General features: G+C 41.2%; 2 protein-coding genes across 9 annotated transcripts; both read right to left on the bottom strand.

Annotated features, from left to right (window-relative positions):
* Positions 1-5: 5 nt before the first annotated feature.
* Positions 6-12,799, bottom strand: eva1a (eva-1 homolog A (C. elegans)). Of its 7 annotated transcripts, none has more exons than XM_034297364.1 (5): positions 11,896-12,799; positions 11,421-11,640; positions 4,796-4,879; positions 2,681-2,954; positions 6-1,076 (listed from the first exon to the last, which is right to left on the bottom strand). In XM_034297364.1, the coding sequence occupies exons 2-5, from the start codon at positions 11,558-11,560 to the stop codon at positions 1,035-1,037; spliced, it is 540 nt and encodes a 179-aa protein (XP_034153255.1). In that variant the 5' UTR covers positions 11,561-11,640; positions 11,896-12,799; the 3' UTR covers positions 6-1,034. The 7 variants fall into 7 exon arrangements, 6 of the variants coding, with proteins under 6 accessions (XP_034153255.1, XP_034153256.1, XP_034153254.1 ...); XM_034297365.1 differs by having other exon boundaries at positions 11,421-11,567; XM_034297363.1 differs by adding an exon at positions 4,990-5,122 and having other exon boundaries at positions 2,681-3,037; positions 11,421-12,795.
* Positions 12,800-15,310: 2,511 nt separating this feature from the next.
* Positions 15,311-18,877, bottom strand: pfn4 (profilin family member 4). Of its 2 annotated transcripts, XM_034297366.1 has the most exons (5): positions 18,673-18,877; positions 16,683-16,751; positions 16,402-16,536; positions 16,066-16,171; positions 15,311-15,927 (listed from the first exon to the last, which is right to left on the bottom strand). In XM_034297366.1, the coding sequence occupies exons 1-5, from the start codon at positions 18,787-18,789 to the stop codon at positions 15,899-15,901; spliced, it is 456 nt and encodes a 151-aa protein (XP_034153257.1). In that variant the 5' UTR covers positions 18,790-18,877; the 3' UTR covers positions 15,311-15,898. The 2 variants fall into 2 exon arrangements, with proteins under 2 accessions (XP_034153257.1, XP_034153258.1); XM_034297367.1 differs by lacking the exon at positions 16,683-16,751.
* Between the last annotated feature and the right edge of the window lie 93 nt (positions 18,878-18,970).

The following is an 18,970-nucleotide window of genomic DNA, read 5'->3' as shown; positions in this document are numbered from 1 at the left end:
AACACTTGTTTCTAAAGGTTTTTATTACTCAATATAAGGTCAGTGTGGTAGTCTCAGCCATATACTGTCCCTGTTTGAGTGCAAAGTATTCTTCAGTTGAATCTTTTTTTTCATTCTTTTATCACTTCCTTACAGAAAGTCACAGAACTGAATGCTTCTATCTTGCTGCTGTCACCTTTGTACCTCTCAGATCTGTGATTATTTCCAGGAGGAGAGGAAGGATGCGTACAGGACGTCTCTCTCAACACAACTTGTAACTTCACAGACAGCTTTTTGATACAGACAACAAGCTAGGGAAAACAACCAAAAACACTTAAGAGAAACTGCTGTCGTGTTAGCCCCTTCACTGCGTTAATTCTCAAGCAATGCCTACAGTACAGGCTCTAGCTAGTTCAGCGTCAGTATATCTCAATAGATCGTACTGCAGATGTTAGCAATGGTGGGGGCTTAATCTAGCCTTTAAAAGGTCCATACTGGCACTTTATTGCACTTCCTATCCATAGGAAACTGGTTTGGATCTGGCTGTATATAGGAGCGGTGCCTCTGTCTCTAGTGACTATGATTAAGGCACTAAACATCCTAACCACTGCTAGTTCCCCAGTGAACTCACCCCTGCTGACAAACCGACCAAAATTAAGGCAGTTTTATAGTCACATGTATCTCATGGAATGATGGCTGCTTTATCTTCAAAATACAAACAATTATCCCCAACAACAAGCCTGAAAAGCATCCCTGAGACAGACAAACAAGGTGTTGCTATATAAAAAATAAAGATTTTTTTCAACAAAATACAACAGTGAATTATTTAAATACACATTACATTTAAGTGAAGGCAAAAAAAATGAAAACGCAGTTCTGAGTTTCTCTGTGGTCCTTGTGCCTGCAGCAAACTATTCTGTTTCTAACCCTAACCCTCCATTTGTCAAAGTCCATCTTTATCTCTTGCTCTATCTCTCATCCCTGTCAGTAGTATCTGTTGAGGCTGCGTGTGACAGTGTTGACGTCAGGCTGTCCATTCATCCAGATCTCTCGTATTATCCTCTCTCTCTGTTCGACTCTCTGGGCTCGCTCCAACTCTATCACAAAAACGACAGCAACAAAAAAAACGTTATTTCAGCTGCTTTAAGAAATTCTGAATAAAACATGGCACATTTAAAGGGTCCTATGTTAGATTTTTATGGTATGATTAGCATAAGTGCAAGCATACATTGACCAGAATACATCTGCAGTTAATGTTTTTAATTAATGATTAGAATGTTTTCTTCTAGAAAACTGTTCAGAGTCTCTGAGATATAGTGCATTTAAACTTTTTTGCCAGTCCATCTGTCAGCTGCATCGACTTGTAGTCTTCTCAGACTAGCTGTAGGCAGTTACAGTACAACACGCCAACCCCAAACCACCCAGGACAAGCTAATACTATTTCGATCCTGGTCTTGTAAAGCAGTGGTTCCCAAACCTCTACTGGGGCCCCCCCAGGCATCTCACAGTGTCATTGTCTTGTAAACTTTAGAAGTAGGATTCTACTAGTGGGGAACTGTCAAGGCCTTCTACACCCTCAGAGAGATACAAATAGATACAAATCTGTATATATTTTTATATATTATCATTTGTAATTTTAATTTCATTGATTTAATCTTTTTTGTCTAAATTGTAATTATCTTTCTATTGAATTTCTTCAGTTTGTGTTGGAAAAAGAAGGGTTAATACAAAGAGAAAAAAATATCCAATCAGAATTTTTCTTTTGTTAGTCTCTTGGTAGAAATAATCTAGCTGAGATCAACGCTCAGGCCTTGAACAGAAGGCACCAGCCAACATCATTGACATTGACTTCAATTAGAGCAACATTTTGGAATGACAGTTGGGTCAACCAATCACAAATTGCAGTGTAATAGGTGGGATAACTGTATGACACTCCAAGGCCATCTAGAGGGCCTAAATCTGTGTTTCTCAACCCTGCTCCTTGCACCCCCCCTGCATTTTTTGTACTTTCCCTGCTCTGTCACACCTGATTCAAATGATCAGTTCATTATCAAGTCCTTCATGAGCTACATCAGGTATGTCAGGGCAGGGAGAGATCTAAAATATGCAGAGTTGAGAAACACAGCCGTATGTATATGTCACTAATTCAGAGTCAATAGCGAGCCTTAGCTTGTTTTCTTGCACTTGAGCCTAGCTAGCTGGCTAGCTTTTTGCAGTGAGTGTAGATAACGATGGCAGTGGCACAACTGTCAGCCCTGGCTTTGATCTCAATCAAGCAATAACCTGTACCTGCCATTATCCTTTTCATGAAGAAGGACAAGAGAATGGATTTTGTTTATAAATGATAATCATAATGGTGAGTGGACATTTTGTGGACAGCTTGCTTTTTGTTGCTATCTCATTCGTATGATATAAGGTAATGGTGTTGCAATTGGAAGTCTTTTTTTATTGTTGAATGCTGGAGATTAGATTTCCAGCATAGGGATTAGGTTTAGGGAAAACGTGCAATTGGGAATAGTTGGGAATAATTTAAGTTTAGGCATTTGCATTTAGGGTTAGACTTTAGGGCTAGAACAGGGATACAGCTTAGGTTATTGGGGTCCAGGTTACGGTTGGAGAACAGGGAACATGGATTTCTGGGTTAGTGTTGGGTCTCAGGTCCCCAGAAAGACAAATGTATATGACTACAGTATGTGTTTACCTTCTGCGGAGGTGAACACACTGGTGTGCAGCAGTGTTCTCTCAAACCGTCTCCGTCGTCTGGCCGATAAGTCTGACGTCCCGTCGTCCCAGTCCTCAGATTCACTGTCTTCACTTGCCTCTGTGGTAACACCGGGGTTGCTGGTGTCAGGGTTGCCATGTTGGTGATGGTGGTGACATCGATGGTCTCTATGGGGATGGTGGTGAGTCCTGTTGCTATGCTGATGGTGGTGTCGTCGTCGGTTACTGTAGTAACAGTCGGTGCGGCAGTGTATCTGGACCACGAGGGCACACAAGGTGAGCAGAAGACCCACGCACACACCGCTTACAAACACCAGAGCTGCTCTCTCAGGCTGGTCTGAGACAAGAAATTCAGACATTAGAGAAATGTAAGCATTAAGCATTTAAGCATTTTAAATGAATTGCATGTGCTACTGCGTTAACTTTGACATCCCTAGTTTAAATATATTTAAACATAGGGCCTAGCTAAATTATTATTAAACACTCCATTAGTGTTTAATAATGATATAGTATATACGTTTCAATTTCTTATAATTTTAAGGGGGACAAGGTAACTAGTTCATAACCCTAAGGCATTTAACCATATTTCCTCCCTAATTAAAGTAATTCACAGTAAAATTATAATAGTTGCAAAGTGTGAAAAAGAACACAAGCAGGGACCCAATTTACCTAATTACTTGTGTATTAAAAATATATTTGAGTTTTTCCCATTGCACAGAAAAGGTGAGAGTCAAAAACAGCAGTTTATTTTTTAAGTAATATAAACAGACACTAAAACAGTTTATACAATGATCACTTAACACTAACATGTACACTCACCTAAAGAATTATTAGGAACACCATACTAATGCTGTGTTTGACCCCCTTTCGCCTTCAGAACTGCCTTAATTCTACGTGGCATTGATTCAACAAGGTGCTGAAAGCGTTCTTTAGAAATGTTGGCCCATATTGATAGGATAGCATCTTGCAGTTGATGGAGATTTGTGGGATGCACATCCAGGGCACGAAGCTCCCGTTCCACCACATCCCAAAGATGCTCTATTGGGTTGAGATCTGGTGACTGTGGGGGCCATTTCAGTACAGTGAACTCATTGTCATGTTCAAGAAACCAATTTGAAATGATTCAAGCTTTGTGACATGGTGCATTATCCTGCTCAGAGGATCAGAGGATGGGTACATGGTGGTCATAAAGGGATGGACATGGTCAGGAACAATGCTCAGGTAGGCCGTGGCATTTAAACGATGCCCAATTGGCACTAAAGAACCTAAAGTGTGCCAAGAAAACATCCCCCACACCATTACACCACCACCACCTGCGTGCACAGTGGTAACAAGGCATGATGGATCCATGTTCTCATTCTGTTTACGTCAAATTCTGACTCTACCATCTGAATGTCTCAACAGAAATTGAGACTCATCAGACCAGGCAACATTCTTCCAGTATTCAACTGTCCAATTTTGGTGAGCTCGTGCAAATTGTAGCCCCTTTTCCTATTTGTAGTGGAGATGAGTGGTACCCGGTGGGGTCTTCTGCTGTTGTAGCCCATCCGCCTCAAGGTTGTGCGTGTTGTGGCTTCACAAATGCTTTGCTGCATACCTCGGTTGTAACAAGTGGTTATTTCAGTCAAAGTTGCTCTTCTATCAGCTTGAATCATTCGGCCCATTCTCCTCTGACCTCTAGCATCAACAAGGCATTTTCGCCCACAGGACTGCCGCATACTGGATGTCTTTCCCTTTTCACACCATTCTTTGTAAACCCTAGAAATGGTTGTGCGTGAAAATCCCAGTAACTGAGCAGATTGTGAAATACTCAGACCGGCCCGTCTGGCACTAACAACCATGCCACGCTCAAAATTGCTTAAATCACCTTTCTTTCCCATTATGACATTCAGTTTGGAGTTCAGGAGATTGTCTTGACCAGGACCATACCCCTAAATGCATTGAAGCAACTGCCATGTGATTGGTTGATTAGATAATTGCATTAATGAGAAATTGAATAGGTGTCCCTAATAATCCTTTAGGTGAGTGTATATTATAAACAATAACTAAAACATAACATGTACAACAATTGTACTGCACATAAATCAGTGTTTACCTGCTATGAAGGTGTAGGCTGCCAGGGCATTGCTTATCAAAGCCATCTCTTGGGAGACCGTCTTTACCTCCATAACTGGGCTTCCTGTTGGAGGGGCATTCATGATGATGTCACTAGTTATCTATACTTCTGTGGCCTGTTTTAAGAATAGGTTGATTTTTATATTTAATCCTATATGGTTTTATGGATACAACGTTTGGTCCTTCAGGGCGTAATTTGGTCCTCAGATTATCCTCTTCAATTAAGTCTGAACTGGATTCTCTCGTCTGTCAACTAAATATGTACTGGTCCCTTTAGCATAGAACCGCACAGCAGTCTTCTTGGTTACTGCAGAGTTCAAATAGAAAAGGGAGGGGAGGAGAGAGTGAGGGGAGAGAGTGGTGAGTGACAGATTCTCTCATAATTTTTGTATGGTTCACCAGAGTCAGAGAAATGTTAGTACCCTGGAATCTCCTTGTTCGCCACATGTTCAATCAACATTTCACATAAACACTGAGGCAGAGATTAACTCTATTTTCTACTCTGGTGGCTCTACAGGAAATTACAGAGTGCTCCAAATCCATAGGAATACTCCCAAATAATTGGTTTACATATTTTCTTCTTGTTAAAATGCAACACAGTTTTGTTTTCAAAAAAGTAACAAAAGACTTGCCTTAGTTGGACTTCTACCACTGACCTTTCTCTGATAGTCACACAGTTATTTACCCGAAGAAATACCAGTTCGCTATTTCCCAGACAAGAGAATATTCAGTGAAAGGGAAAAAATGCCAGAGAAAAAGATCACCAAGTACAAATAGAAAGTACTGTAGAAAGTCACCACAACTTTCATGGTTTGGCAAGCCTTGTTACTTGGGTTAAGGTTTTCCACCGAGATGAAGAGGAGGAAAGAGAGGGAGAGAGAGGAGAGCCAGAGAGAGAGGCTTTAGAGAAACATAGAGGGAGCGAGAAAACTGAGATGAGAGAGAAGAGAGAGATTGAAGGTGGGCGAGAATGGGGTCCATGACTCATTGTCTGATCAGAATAACAGACCTGCAAACCCTGTCCCTTCTTCCCACTTCCCCTTCTCTGTTATTTCCAATATCCCCACGTTCTCCCTCTCTTTTTCCTCTGCTCCAACTTCCTTCTGCGGGGTTCCGTGTAGCTCAGTTGGTAGAGCATGACGCTTACAACGCAAAGATTGTGAGTGTGATTCCCACAGTGGGCCGTAATCAGAAAGGATGAAAATGTATGCACCCTCTGGATAAGAGCATCTGTTAAATGACTTCAATGTAATAAAAAATAAATAAAAAAGACTCCAGACATTAGTTTGTCTCCCCTGTTTCACACACGAGTGCTCAGGTAGGCACAAACACTCACACAGCTGAAAGAAGGAAAACTTGAGAGAAAGTCCTGTGTCCATTTGTGACAGAAAATATGAATTAATCATCAGTGAAGATGATTTTCACACTCGGGCATAAAAACACAAATGCTCACTTTAGTTTTTTCTATTAATGAAATTATTTTAAAAACAGAAAAACATACAATCATGACCCCCTAAATAATTAATGAACAAAAACGATCCCCACCCTCTCCTCTCCCTGCCAAACATCCTCTCCACTGGTCTCCCCAAACACATCTCCCCCAAAAAGTACAATCACCCAACCATGCCTTAAGACTCTGCTTTCGGATACTTTCTCATGTATGATGGGGCATTTTACCTATCCTATGTTTTCGTAATTCTATATAAAAGTTTAGGATATTACGAGAGAAACCATTTAATGGAGATAACTCTTCCCATTAGGGACGTTAGGAAAGTTCTCTAAAAGTGTTTGTTTGTACTGAATTTGTCTGTCAAAGGGGGGAAGTTTGCTTCAAATAGAAAGGAGTATTGCTTTTTATTGTCATTCCCCATGTAAGTACATTAACAGTGCCTGTGGAAAGTATTTAGACTCTTTCACTAACTCCACATTTTGCTGTGTTATAGACTTAATGTATAGTTGACTGAATACATTGACATTAAACAGCATGATGACATTTGTGCCAATTTATTTTAAATAAAAATCATACATTTCTTATATACCTGAGTATTGAGACACTTTATTCAGTACTCTGTAGAAGCAACCATTGACAGCAATCACAGCTTCGAGTCTTCCTGGCTATGGCTCTACCTGCTTTGAACTCCTGGATTTGTGAAGTTTTTCACATAACTCCTTTTAGATCCTCTCAAGCTCTGTTAGCTTGGATGGGGAATGTCTTGAACTGCGATCTTTGGATCTCACCACAAATGTTCAATTGGGCATAAGTTTAAGTCTGGGCCACACAGGGACATTCAAAAACTTGAACTGTCAGGGCTGTGTACTTTGTTTTTGTGCTGAACGAATAATCTTTGCCATAGTCAGAAATCCTGTGAACTCTGGATCATGTGTTCCTCAAGGATTTCTTTATATTTTGCTCTGTTTATCCTTTCCGCAAACCTGACCAGTCTCCCAGTCCCTGCCACTGAGAAGCATCCCCATAGCATGATGCTCCCATCATATTAGCCAGGAGATTAGTGGTAGCTTGTTTTTGTCAGATGTCCCACTTGGAATTCAGTCCATGGCTCATCTTGCTGTTTTTTTATTACCTTCCCTAGATCTATCCTTTGACACAATTCTGTTTTGGAGGTCTACAAAGACACATCATGGCTTAGTTTTTGGTCTGACATGCACTGTCAGTAAACAGGCTATGATCAGATATGTGGTACATCAGTAGAGTTGTGATTTGGCACTGGTGTAAATATTTTGGAAATGAGTGTGAAATATTCTGTACCTGTGGTGTTCAAGACCATACACTCATCATATAGTGTTTTTTATAATGTCACTGAATTGTTATTATTGTTAGATACTATAGTAGTTGCCATACTTTTCTTTTTATTAAGAATCTTTTTTTGTTGTTGTTGGTTTTACATTGGGACACTTGAAAATGAGATGATCCTTGAAAATGAGATGATTCTAAGAAATTTGCTACATTTCAAATGAATTTAAAGGTTTGATTTCAAATGTAAGTTTTCAGGAAGTCATTTCAGTTAGAAACCTAGAAGTGATTTTGACCGTAGTAAAAAGTAATTCCATTTTTTTTACTTTACAGTTTTCAGTTGTATGATATGGTAGTTACTTTCCAGGGGGTTGGCCTTCTCATCATTGTTAGAAAAACAAAACAACCTCAGGCTAAACAAGACCGAATAGCACAACAACATAAAAATATCTGTTCTTCTCTCTCTCTCTGACCCAAATGTCTCCTTCTCTCGCTCTCTCTAACATTTTCAGGACCAACATTTACTGACAAGTCCTGACTTTTCAACATGTTTTTGTAGGCTTTTGGGTTATTTCAGGGCTTAGAGTAAGGGTTAGGATTTCAGGAAATATAGTTGTTTGAATATGAACATTTTTGTTAGTCCTGAAAGGTCATGACAAAATTATGTATGTGCCTGTGTGTGAGCATGTCTGCCTGTAAATGTGTATGACTGAGTTTATTTGAGTGTCAGGTGTCAATAAAATTATCTAGGAATTTGTAAAAGATGGGAAAGAATAGAGGAAAAGAGTGATGGAACAGCCTGATAACTGAAGTTGAAATTAATAACTATTATCTAAGCATGGGATTGTCTGATGGACTTATCAAACAGACTGAGCTAATACAGCCAGGTGAGCTAAATAAGTAAAAACCTCACACTTGTTAAAACTAGTTAAAGGTATTTAGAGTTTGTTAAGGTTCACTAGAACTAAACTAAACAGAGGACAGTCTGTTAGAATGAGTTAAAATGACTCTAAATAATTAATGAATACCATTTCTTCTCATTCACATTTAAGTAATCTAGCAGACGCTCTCATCCAGAGAGACGTACATTAGTGAGTGCATACATTTTTGTACTGGCCCCCCAGTGGAAATGGAATCAACATCTCTGGCTTTGCAAGCCTCACGCTCCCAAAAACGTTTGTTCGTCCAGTTCTCTTTTCGTTTTCTCTTGTCTCCAACCCCTCTTCCTCCTCTGTTTTTCTGTTTCTGTTTCATCTTTCGTTTTCATCTGTCTTTCAGTGAAACTGCAGATGTAGACAAAAACCCATTGCTTGGTAACAGACACCGATCATGTGCATTTCAGACAGACACCAGACGCAGATACAGATTGTCATACAGCACAATAGTTCATTGTAATTCAGAATTCCTGTGCTGTTTTAAACTGGTCTCCTGTTTCTCTCCAATACTGCTTTTGGCATGACTGACCACTGTGCACACAACACACACAAAACCAAACACAAACATGTGCACATCCTCTCTCACACAGACACACAAAACAAACAAGACACATCAACACCTCTGACCACCCTGACCTTAATATTTGCAGCAAACCATGCCTCCAGCTTTCCGACCAAATTTAGCCAAAAGTGCTTGCATGTGCATGCCTTGGTTGACTCTGATGCAGAGTGACAGTGGCCTTTCATCTCTCTCATCTTTCTCATCTTTCTCATCTTTCTCATCTTTCTCATCTGTTTTAAAGGAGGCATTTGTAAGATTTCCATCATACAAAAGCAGAAAAATGCTAATTATTATAGAAACGGTATTGGAGAAAGATGTTATTTGAAATCGAGTACCTCAGAAATTGTTTGTCACTCTTGGCGTACTTACACACATAGAATCTTTCCAGTTATTTTCTCCGTTTGTGGTGCATATATTTGAGTTTGTGTTGGAGACAAGTCAAATATATGCAGCAATTTGTAAGAGGAGTACACGGGCTGATATAGACCTGATAAACAAGCTGGTGACATATTTCTCCTCAAGATAACATCTCCACAGTGTTGCCAGGTTAAGCAAATATTTCCAGCCCAACGACTGCTCAAAACCAGCTCAAAATATTAAGATGCGGAATATACGCATGTGGAACCACAGATCCTCCTGTAGCTGATGTCTGACTGTGATAACAGCATAGAAACACACAATATAGCATATAAAGACAGAAATGGTGCAGCTGCGGGGAAGTTCAGAAGTAGCCCAAAAACCGCGGATATGGCAACACAGCCTCTCTACCTTAGTAACAAGCCACCTTCCTACAGTAGCACTAAGCGACCCATGTACCTCTGTCCTGCACCATTACCCTAGGATACACAGCTATAAAAAGCATTTTTGGTTGGTTATCATTAAACCACAAGCAGGATTGACTATTCCAAACCAAACTTTAGCGAGACTGTTGTTATTGTCGCTGTAAAAGGAATCCAGAGTAGTATATAAATTCTTACTGCTTATTATAGACGCTAAAGGGTTGAACACACCAATTTTTTTTTCAACAGAACCAACTCAAACCCAACCAAAATAAAGAGAAACAGACAGAGAGTAAGAATGTCAGAGGCAGACAGACGGAGGTTAGTATAGTTTGAATAGCCGTATGGTTACAACACGTCATAGTCCTAACAGCAACACTGCAGACCTTCTAGTTGTGTTTAAGGCAAATTAGTCTTTTGAGTATCACCGATCTGACCCAGGGCTCTCATCCAGCTCCTGGATAGCTCCTGTCAAATAGGTTTACATTCCAAGCCTAATCTAGAGCACCTGATTCTAATAATGTGCTGGTTGATAAGATGAGTCTGGTTCATTATATCTGCTGTTGGAGCGAACACATACAAGAGAGGGACCTACTGGGAACAGTTTTGGAGAGCCCTGGCCTTTCTGCAACCCCCCAAAACTATATGGTAGGAGCCCCCCATCCATAAATCAACTGATGGACTCTATGCTGGTGCCACTGTCAAAATTCACATACACACACGCACACTCTGTAGCCAAACCCACAAACCAGCAGTGGAGTCACACTATAAAACACTCTGTCATTATGCTTCTCTAAATGCCACACATTATCCACCACACACACACACACACACACACACACACACCCCACCATTCCATCGTAATCGTCAAAGGGACATTAAAGGAGAAGTTCACTGTTTTAAAACTTGATGTTGGATTCATTGGGTTCATTAGGTTCATTTTTCGCATTGCTATGAGTCAAAACTTTATGTAACCTATGGTTCAGTTTTTAAACAAACTGCCTTTACAAACTTCAGCAAACTTTACCCAATACAAGTTAATGATCTATGAAATAAACGGGTGCATGGCAGTATGTTTTTAATGAAAATATATTAGAAAATTTTTATGATGGGAAATTTATAATGTGAAATTCGCAACTATGGCCTTGCCACCTCTCTGCAACTCCTAGCTGGCTGGGAGGAATGTCCTCTAATGCACATCTCATTTTTAGCTAGCGATGGCTAAAGACAAAGAGAATGGGGATATTAGTCAGCTACACATGTTCCTGTTGAGAATTGTCTTTGACAGGTAAGAGGAACTGCGAGGATGTCCTTTCGGGGACCAATTGGGTTTACTGTCTTGATCAAGGACAATACAACAGATGTTTAATTTTTCGAGCTCTTCAATTTGATGTAGTAACCTATCTGGTCAGAAATATAGGAACCTACTACTTGTAAGAGTTAAAGATGATAATGTGATAATGGATGGATGGAGAAAACTGAATCATAAATTACAATGTTTTCCCACAGAGTTCTCTGCAAATGAAGAACTATCTAAGTTTGGAAAAAAACGGTGAAATGATACTTGTCATACTTACATATCCATGATCCAGATTGCTAATCCATTCGATTGAATCCCGTTTGAAATTCCATGCTCTCCTTTTTTCTCCCCTCCCTTCAGTGACCCTCTCCCCTCCTCTCTCCTGGGTTTCAGATGCGGCTCCAGCGAGACCACCATCCAAAGCCCAGAGACCAGACAGACGAAAAAGAGTGGAGAGAATGAATCCCTTTAACTGATTGTGTGCTCCTCTGTCGCTCCTACAACAGACGAGTGTTTTCAGAGCAAGACCAGCAACAGTTCGAGGAATCAGAAACACAGCTTTTCAGAGTGAGCATTTCCAAACAAGATAAAAACCAATAAAGATTTCTCAACGTATTTCCAGTCCGTCTCCCAGGAGATTGGGGTTGAACCCTGGAAGCCAGAATGGTACAAAAGAGAAGATCACACCCATAGACACTCACAGAGAAACCCACTCACACACACTCATTCACACACACGCCACCTTTACTCACAACCAGACTCGTGCCTTGCACCCTTCTTCCTGAATCACACTTGCGCCCTCATCCACCACACTTTGTAAGACCCTCTGTCAGCACCAAACACCCTCTTACTACCATTTAACGTAACCACACTGAACACGGAGAGAGCAACACTGTTACACAGGCTGGGGCAAAGAAGCTGGAAGGGGAGGTGATCGAGAGGAAGTGGGAGAGAGCAAGACAAAACGAGGAGGGAGGATGTCGTTCGGTTCTGACTGGGAATTTGCCTCCTGACTTTTCCCGGGAACTCTGAGAACACTCTGAGTACACTGTAACCCTTACAGACACAGAGAAACAGACGAAATAGTTATTTTTCTAGATTGTCGTGTCTACATAAAACCCAGTCATCTGATCCAGACTGTCACACCTGGCCCCACCCCAGCATGACCACCTGGGAGCAGACCTGTTTCGACCACTAACCTTTGTGACCCTTGTCAAAATGAAGAACTCACACAGATATATATGCGAGAGTGTTTGTGTCTGTATTTAAAAGCTGCGACAATAACACAAAAGACATCAGAATATGCAAATTAAAAGCAATTACTGTTACTAGGTGCTACATGCCAGCTGTCTCTTGTCTGCTGAATTAAAAGATAGCTGATCGCATCATCCATTCACCCAGCGTAACAAGTCACAACTTGAAAATACAACCCTTTCCCTTGAAAACCCACACTGCTTCGACTCAAATTACAATGAATCCTCACAATCATCTATAGAAAAACACAAGCACAATCCAACCTCCACACAACCCCTATTACCTCCAGACTGACCTGTCAACAGAGCAGCCATTCACTTCCATGTGTGACAACAGTTAGTTTGCCTCTCTGTGACTATTTCCCTGTCTCTCTCTATTTCTCTCTGTGACTATTTCCCTGTCTCTCTCTATTTCTCTCTGTGACTATTTCCCTGTCTCTCTCTATTTCTCTCTGTGACTATTTCCCTGTCTCTCTCTATTTCTCTCTGTGTCTATTTCCCTGTCTCTCTCTATTTCTCTCTGTGACTATTTCCCTGTCTCTCTCTATTTCTCTCTGTGACTATTTCCCTGTCTCTCTCTATTTCTCTCTGTGACTATTTCCCTGTCTCTCTCTATTTCTCTCTGTGACTATTTCCCTGTCTCTCTCTATTTCTCTCTGTGACTATTTCCCTGTCTCTCTCTATTTCTCTCTGTGTCTATTTCCCTGTCTCTCTCTATTTCTCTCTGTGACTCCCAATTTTTTAATTATTTACAAAATAACATCTCCTTCTGTGAGTCCCATTAATAATATTATTTTTATGAATGTCTAGATTAGGAGTGAGACTCCCAGAAAGAGATTTTCTTTTGTAAATTAATTATTACAACACTGGCAATATAAAGTCGGTCATTCTACGTCATTCTATTAAAGCCATTTGAATTCCTATAGAGAAATGGATAGAGATATTGTGCTAGAGATAGAGATGGAAAGAGAGGGACTGAAACAGAGAGGGACGGGGATAGAGAGCCTAGAGTAGAAAAAGGAGCCTCTTCTCTTGCTGACTCAGTCATGGGAATGATTTGATTAGTACTGTGCATGAGCACAACTTATGTAACACACACAGACACACACACACACATCTCAAAAAATAATGAAGCGACTGTCTCCGAGCCAAAAACACAAACCAACCAAGACAGGAATGCCGAGGGAGGCCATGCTAGGGAAAATACACACACAAACCCGTCAGGTATAACACACTTTCCGTATCTCTAGCCCAGATCAACAAAAACCCTTTGCCATGTTAATAAAATTAAAAAAGACCCACGTCAAAATAGCAGTCGGTTGCACGACTTAACACTGTGAGTCCAACAAGCTGAAAGCTTGGCATCAGCTAGCATCAGTCTCAAGTTCCAGACTAGGCTAACCCATTTCATTGGGACACTGATGTTAGTTCAGAGGTGGTGAAAATCTTGGAGGTCTTTAGGAGGTCTTTAAGCTTGTACTGTTTGGAACCAGGTTCTATGGTCAGATGAGTAAAACAATGTAGCTTTTTTACCCCAAACACCAGAGGTGGGTTTGGTGTAAAAAGTATAGTCATGAAGAAAAAACGTACTCCCAACCATGATGTTTGGTGGTGGGTATGTGATTTAGTTTGCATAACCGCATAGTCCATATCAGTGCATTCTTTCATCTTATTTAGTCTAAATAATATTTCCCCCATGGCCAGTTGGACTTGCACTGACACTTCTTTGGTCCTCATGTTGTCAGGCACCAGCAAGACTCCAAATGCAAATGCAAAGCATAGACAAATTCTGACCTAGATACTGACAGATCTCTTGTGCATGCAGTAACAATGCAAACAGCTTTTAAGTCAGTCATACAAAGACTTTTGGCACCATAAAATCTGTGTGGGTTATGGAAGGCTCATGGAGTTGTCATGATGCAGACATAGAGTGGTACAGGGCCATTCGGAATCGTTAGTGCGCACTGATGCCCCTCATTTATCCACAGACCTATGGTGCAACTCAATTTCATTGGAGGATCATTATGTAACCTTTCTGAAAGTGTTTCTCACTACTGGAAGCGTTCTCCACTAACCTCAAGAATGTGCATTCAGGTTACAAAAAAGTTGCGTCGATGATGCTCGCTCGTTCCCTCCAGTTAAGATGTTGTCTGCCATTTTTAATCATTCTCTCTTAGTCCAAACCTTTTTGGTTAAAACAAGCACAAACCATATCTGAGGAACTCAACAAATGGTTGGATAAACTGAATCTCTCAGACTGTCAGACTCCATTTTTAGAGGTTTCAACCTCAGCTGGACAACAAACACCATCCATCTTTTACAACACATCGGCCCTAACTGCATGTGACAGAAGAGCGACAGCAGTGTGTTTCTGCTACTGTGCGTTCCCGTTAGTCATGTGTGTGTATTGGCCAGAGTACAGACAGAGATTGGTTAACAAACTCAGACATATCACCAAGCCTGTTGTCCACTGGCTCCTCTGTCATATTGGCTTTACTGTGGGTTTCACCTCAGGGCCTGTTGGGTTAGGGATGATACAGGCTCTGTCTGTGTGTGTGTGTGTGTGTGTGTATGGGGCAGGGGGGTCTGCAGATTTTAATATATTGCAGGTTTTACTGTATTGGTGTAAATCAAACACCAACCAGAACAAGATAGTTATTCAAGGACAATGTATTCCTGTCCCCATAAGGGGAAAAGCTATTTTTGGCTAATGGTTCAGATTCAGGGTTAAAATAATGATTTTGTTTAAAATCAGGGTTAGTGGTTTGGTTTAGGTTTTTGGGGTTAAAAATGTGATTTTGTATGCTTAGGGGGCAGCAAGCATAGTAAAATCTGAGTGTGTCTGATTCATATAGAGGGTTTAACCACAAGGCTAGACAGGTTTCATCCAGGCTCAGTTGAACAGACCACTCTCTGAAACAAATTTCCTTTATTTGCTCTCATGAAGAAATTAATTTGCACAACTCCAACTCAAAAACAATCATTAAGTCTGTGCCAGTCAAAAAAGTATGTATGTGCGAGTCAGAGTGTGTAGCTAGGTTAATCATGTAATGACCAGAGGGCTTTTTGTATAATTGGAGCGTTTGAACAGAATGTCTGAAATGAGAGGAACACAGACTGTTTAACCAGGACTTAGCAACAAGGCTTCAAAATCCGGTCAGGCGGCTGAGGAGTAGAATCAGGTGTGTCGTAGCAGTTCTAGAACTGAAGCAGGTACACCTAAAAGCTCTTGCCGAGAAGGGTTGGACATAAGCCAAAATAAGATCTCTGCACTCAAACCCATTCATGGAACACAGCTGGTTTGAATGACTTTTTACTGCCACCTAGTGGTCAAAAGTGTGTGCTGTGACAGAGGATTACACTGACAATCACACTGACATTCCCCTCAACATGTTCGTCCTCAGCAGATTGTCTAAAACATGAAAGGGGGGGGGGGGGCAGCTGCTCAACTTAACCAGTTTAGTTTATCCGCTTCGTTCATCAGATGCTGCTTGTCATTTTTTCATTTGCCCTTCTCCTTGAGATAAACAGCTGAAATGCAACAAACGTACATATTAGTCAAACATTAAACAAATATGTGACCAAGTGGACAATCACACAGAGTTTGTGTAAAAGCTGTATGATTACATGTTGTGTATGTTGCATGAAGCACCACAGACGTCTTCCTACCTAGTTTCTCGACGGCCTCCACACACACGCTGGGGTACATGCTGTCATTGTAAGTGGCAACTATAATGTAAAGGGCAGTCTTCACCATTATCAGGCCACGTGTAGCCTGTTGTAGGAGATATCCATCAGAACAGATCTCACAATGGAAAGGTCTGGTTCCAGTACAGTATATGAGCACAGAACAAGGGGAAAACCAAACACAACAGACACCACAGGGTCTATAGGGATGACAGGTCAGTATAAACATACTGAACTATAATACAGCAAAATCACTGCTGGAAATCTACAGGCTATAATACTTTGATATTTGTAAATTGTGTTGGGCATAAGACTGACATATTTGCAGTAGATGGAGTTCCTGTCAGCTCGGACGCACGCATACGCCTTGTCTTGGAAGTGGAAGCCCCGCTCTCTGGTCAAGGTCGTATTCTTGAAAGCATCTACAAACATCTGGGCTTGTGACGGAAGAACCTGTCAAGTTACAAGATTTACACCAATATCTGATCTGGTTTTATTTGTTTATTAAACACGTGATGCTGCGATGGACAGCGGTGAAAGACAGTGGAGGGGAGTGAATTCCAACTGTAGTACAAGTGCTTTGGAGGCAGCTGATTCACCTGCTGGATGGGAGACCAGATGCCGCTGGAAAGTGTTGGAGGGCCAGTAAGGGGACTCTTCAGTCGGGTCTAATAATCAAATCCCAAGGCCCCAGAGTTAAGAGAAGACAGCTATGCGTCAGGGGCGATCTTTCGGAGGGGATGTTAAATTGGTGTCCTGACTCTCTGTGGTCATTTAAGATTCTATGGCACTGGTATATATCACTACTGGCATATACACTCACCTAAAGGATTATTAGGAACACCATACTAATACTGTGTTTGACCCCCTTTCGCCTTCAGAACTGCCTTAATTCTACGTGGCACTGATTCAACAAGGTGCTGAAAGCATTCTTTAGAAATGTTGGCCCATATTGATAGGATAGCATCTTGCAGTTGATGGAGATTTGTGGGATGCACATCCAGGGCACGAAGCTCCCGTTCCACCACATCCCAAAGATGCTCTACTGGGTTGAGATCTGATGACTGTGGGAGCCATTTCAGTACAGTGAACTCATTGTCATGTTCAAGAAACCAATTTGAAATGATTCGAGCTTTGTGACATGGTGCATTATCCTGCTGGAAGTAGCCATCAGAGGATGGGTACATGGTGGTCATAAAGGGATGGACATGGTCAGGAACAATGCTCAGGTAGGCCGTGGCATTTAAACGATGCCCAATTGGCACTAAGGGGCCTAAAGTGTGCCAAGAAAACATCCCCCACACCATTACACCACCACCACCTGCCTGCATAGTGGTAACAAGGCATGATGGATTCATGTTCTCATTCTGTTTACACCAAATTCTGACTCTACCATCTGAATGTCTCAACAGAAATCGAGACTCATCAGACCAGGCAACATTCTTCCAGTCTTCAACTGTCCAATTTTGGTGAGCTTGCGCAAATTGTAGCCTCTTTTTCCTATTTGTAGTGGAGATGAGTGGTACCCGGTGGGGTCTTCTGCTGTTGTAGCCCATCCGCCTCAAGGTTGTGCGTGTTGCAGCTTCACAAATGCTTTGCTGCATACCTTTGTTGAAACGAGTGGTTATTTCAGTCAAAGTTGCTGTTCTATCAGCTTGAATCAGTCGGTCCATTCTCCTCTAACCTCTAGCATCAACAAGGCATTTTCGCCCACAGGACTGCCGCATACAGGATGTTTTTCCCTTTTCACACCATTCTTTGTAAACCCTAGAAATGGTTGTGCGTGAAAATCCCAGTAACTGAGCAGATTGGGAAATACTCAGACCGGCTTGTCTGGCACCAACAACCATGCCATGCTCAAAATTGCTTAAATCACCTTTCTTTCCCATTATGACATTCAGTTTGGAGTTCAGGAGATTGTCTTGACCAGGGCCACACCCCTAAATGCATTGAAGCATGTGATTGGTTGATTAGATAATTGCATTAATGAGAAATTGAACAGGTGTTCCTAATAATCCTTTAGGTGACTGTATTACTACTCATCTGTCCACCTGATAGCTAAAGTGTGTTCAAGGGGTCAATTGGCTGCAGTAATTCACTGAAACCGACAGGACTCCTTGAGGAAGTGAGTGCTACACATTGGTGGTGGAAGAGGGGAGCCTCTATTCCTTACTATTTAAATTGCTTTGAGTGCCTAGAAAAGTGCTTTTTATGTCCAATTAATTATTTAGATACGTCAAGATTAATTCACTTATTTCTCTGCTTAGAATAGATCTATTCTGCTGCTTTAAGCTTCTAGACATACTTTTCTGCACAATCTGTCATAGAAGCAGTGCTACAGCAATGCCCACTAATAGGTAGGCGTAATAGAACGCAAACCACCGAGTTTTAATAGTGAATGCTAACTGGCTGAATGCCGTGGCATATGACGATTCTGTTATCTATTTATATGACATTCCATAACGTGTACTCTTATAGTTGCGTTGGCAACCGGTTTACAGAGGACTATCAAAGAGCAAATATACAAGTTTGTACTGTAAACACTTCTGTCTGCTGATAAAACACGACGCAAAAGCGCCATGAACTTGCCTGAAATCTTGCAGATGCGGCGGTTACGGTTGCGGTCTTGGCAACCAGAATCGCGGCGCTTTCCACATGTTTAGTATCGATTAGACAGTCATTTATTAAATTATGAAACTGGTTCATAATGACCAATCTTGTCAATCCAAATTAAAAATAACTTCCGACTGCTACATTCTCCTCTTAATCAAGCTTGGTGTTTCCATGGAGACCGTTAGTGTTACCATTATGAAAAGATCGTAGTGAAAACGCGTGCAAAACGGTTCCTCTAATTAGCATTAACCTTCATACCTTTCGAGTGCATCAA

This window comes from Esox lucius, chromosome 15 (assembly GCF_011004845.1).
Source record: "Esox lucius isolate fEsoLuc1 chromosome 15, fEsoLuc1.pri, whole genome shotgun sequence".
In the NCBI taxonomy this organism is placed as follows: Eukaryota; Metazoa; Chordata; class Actinopteri; order Esociformes; family Esocidae; genus Esox; species Esox lucius.
The sequence above is the reverse complement of the archived record's forward strand: the minus strand, read 5'-3'. Positions and strand labels throughout refer to the sequence as shown.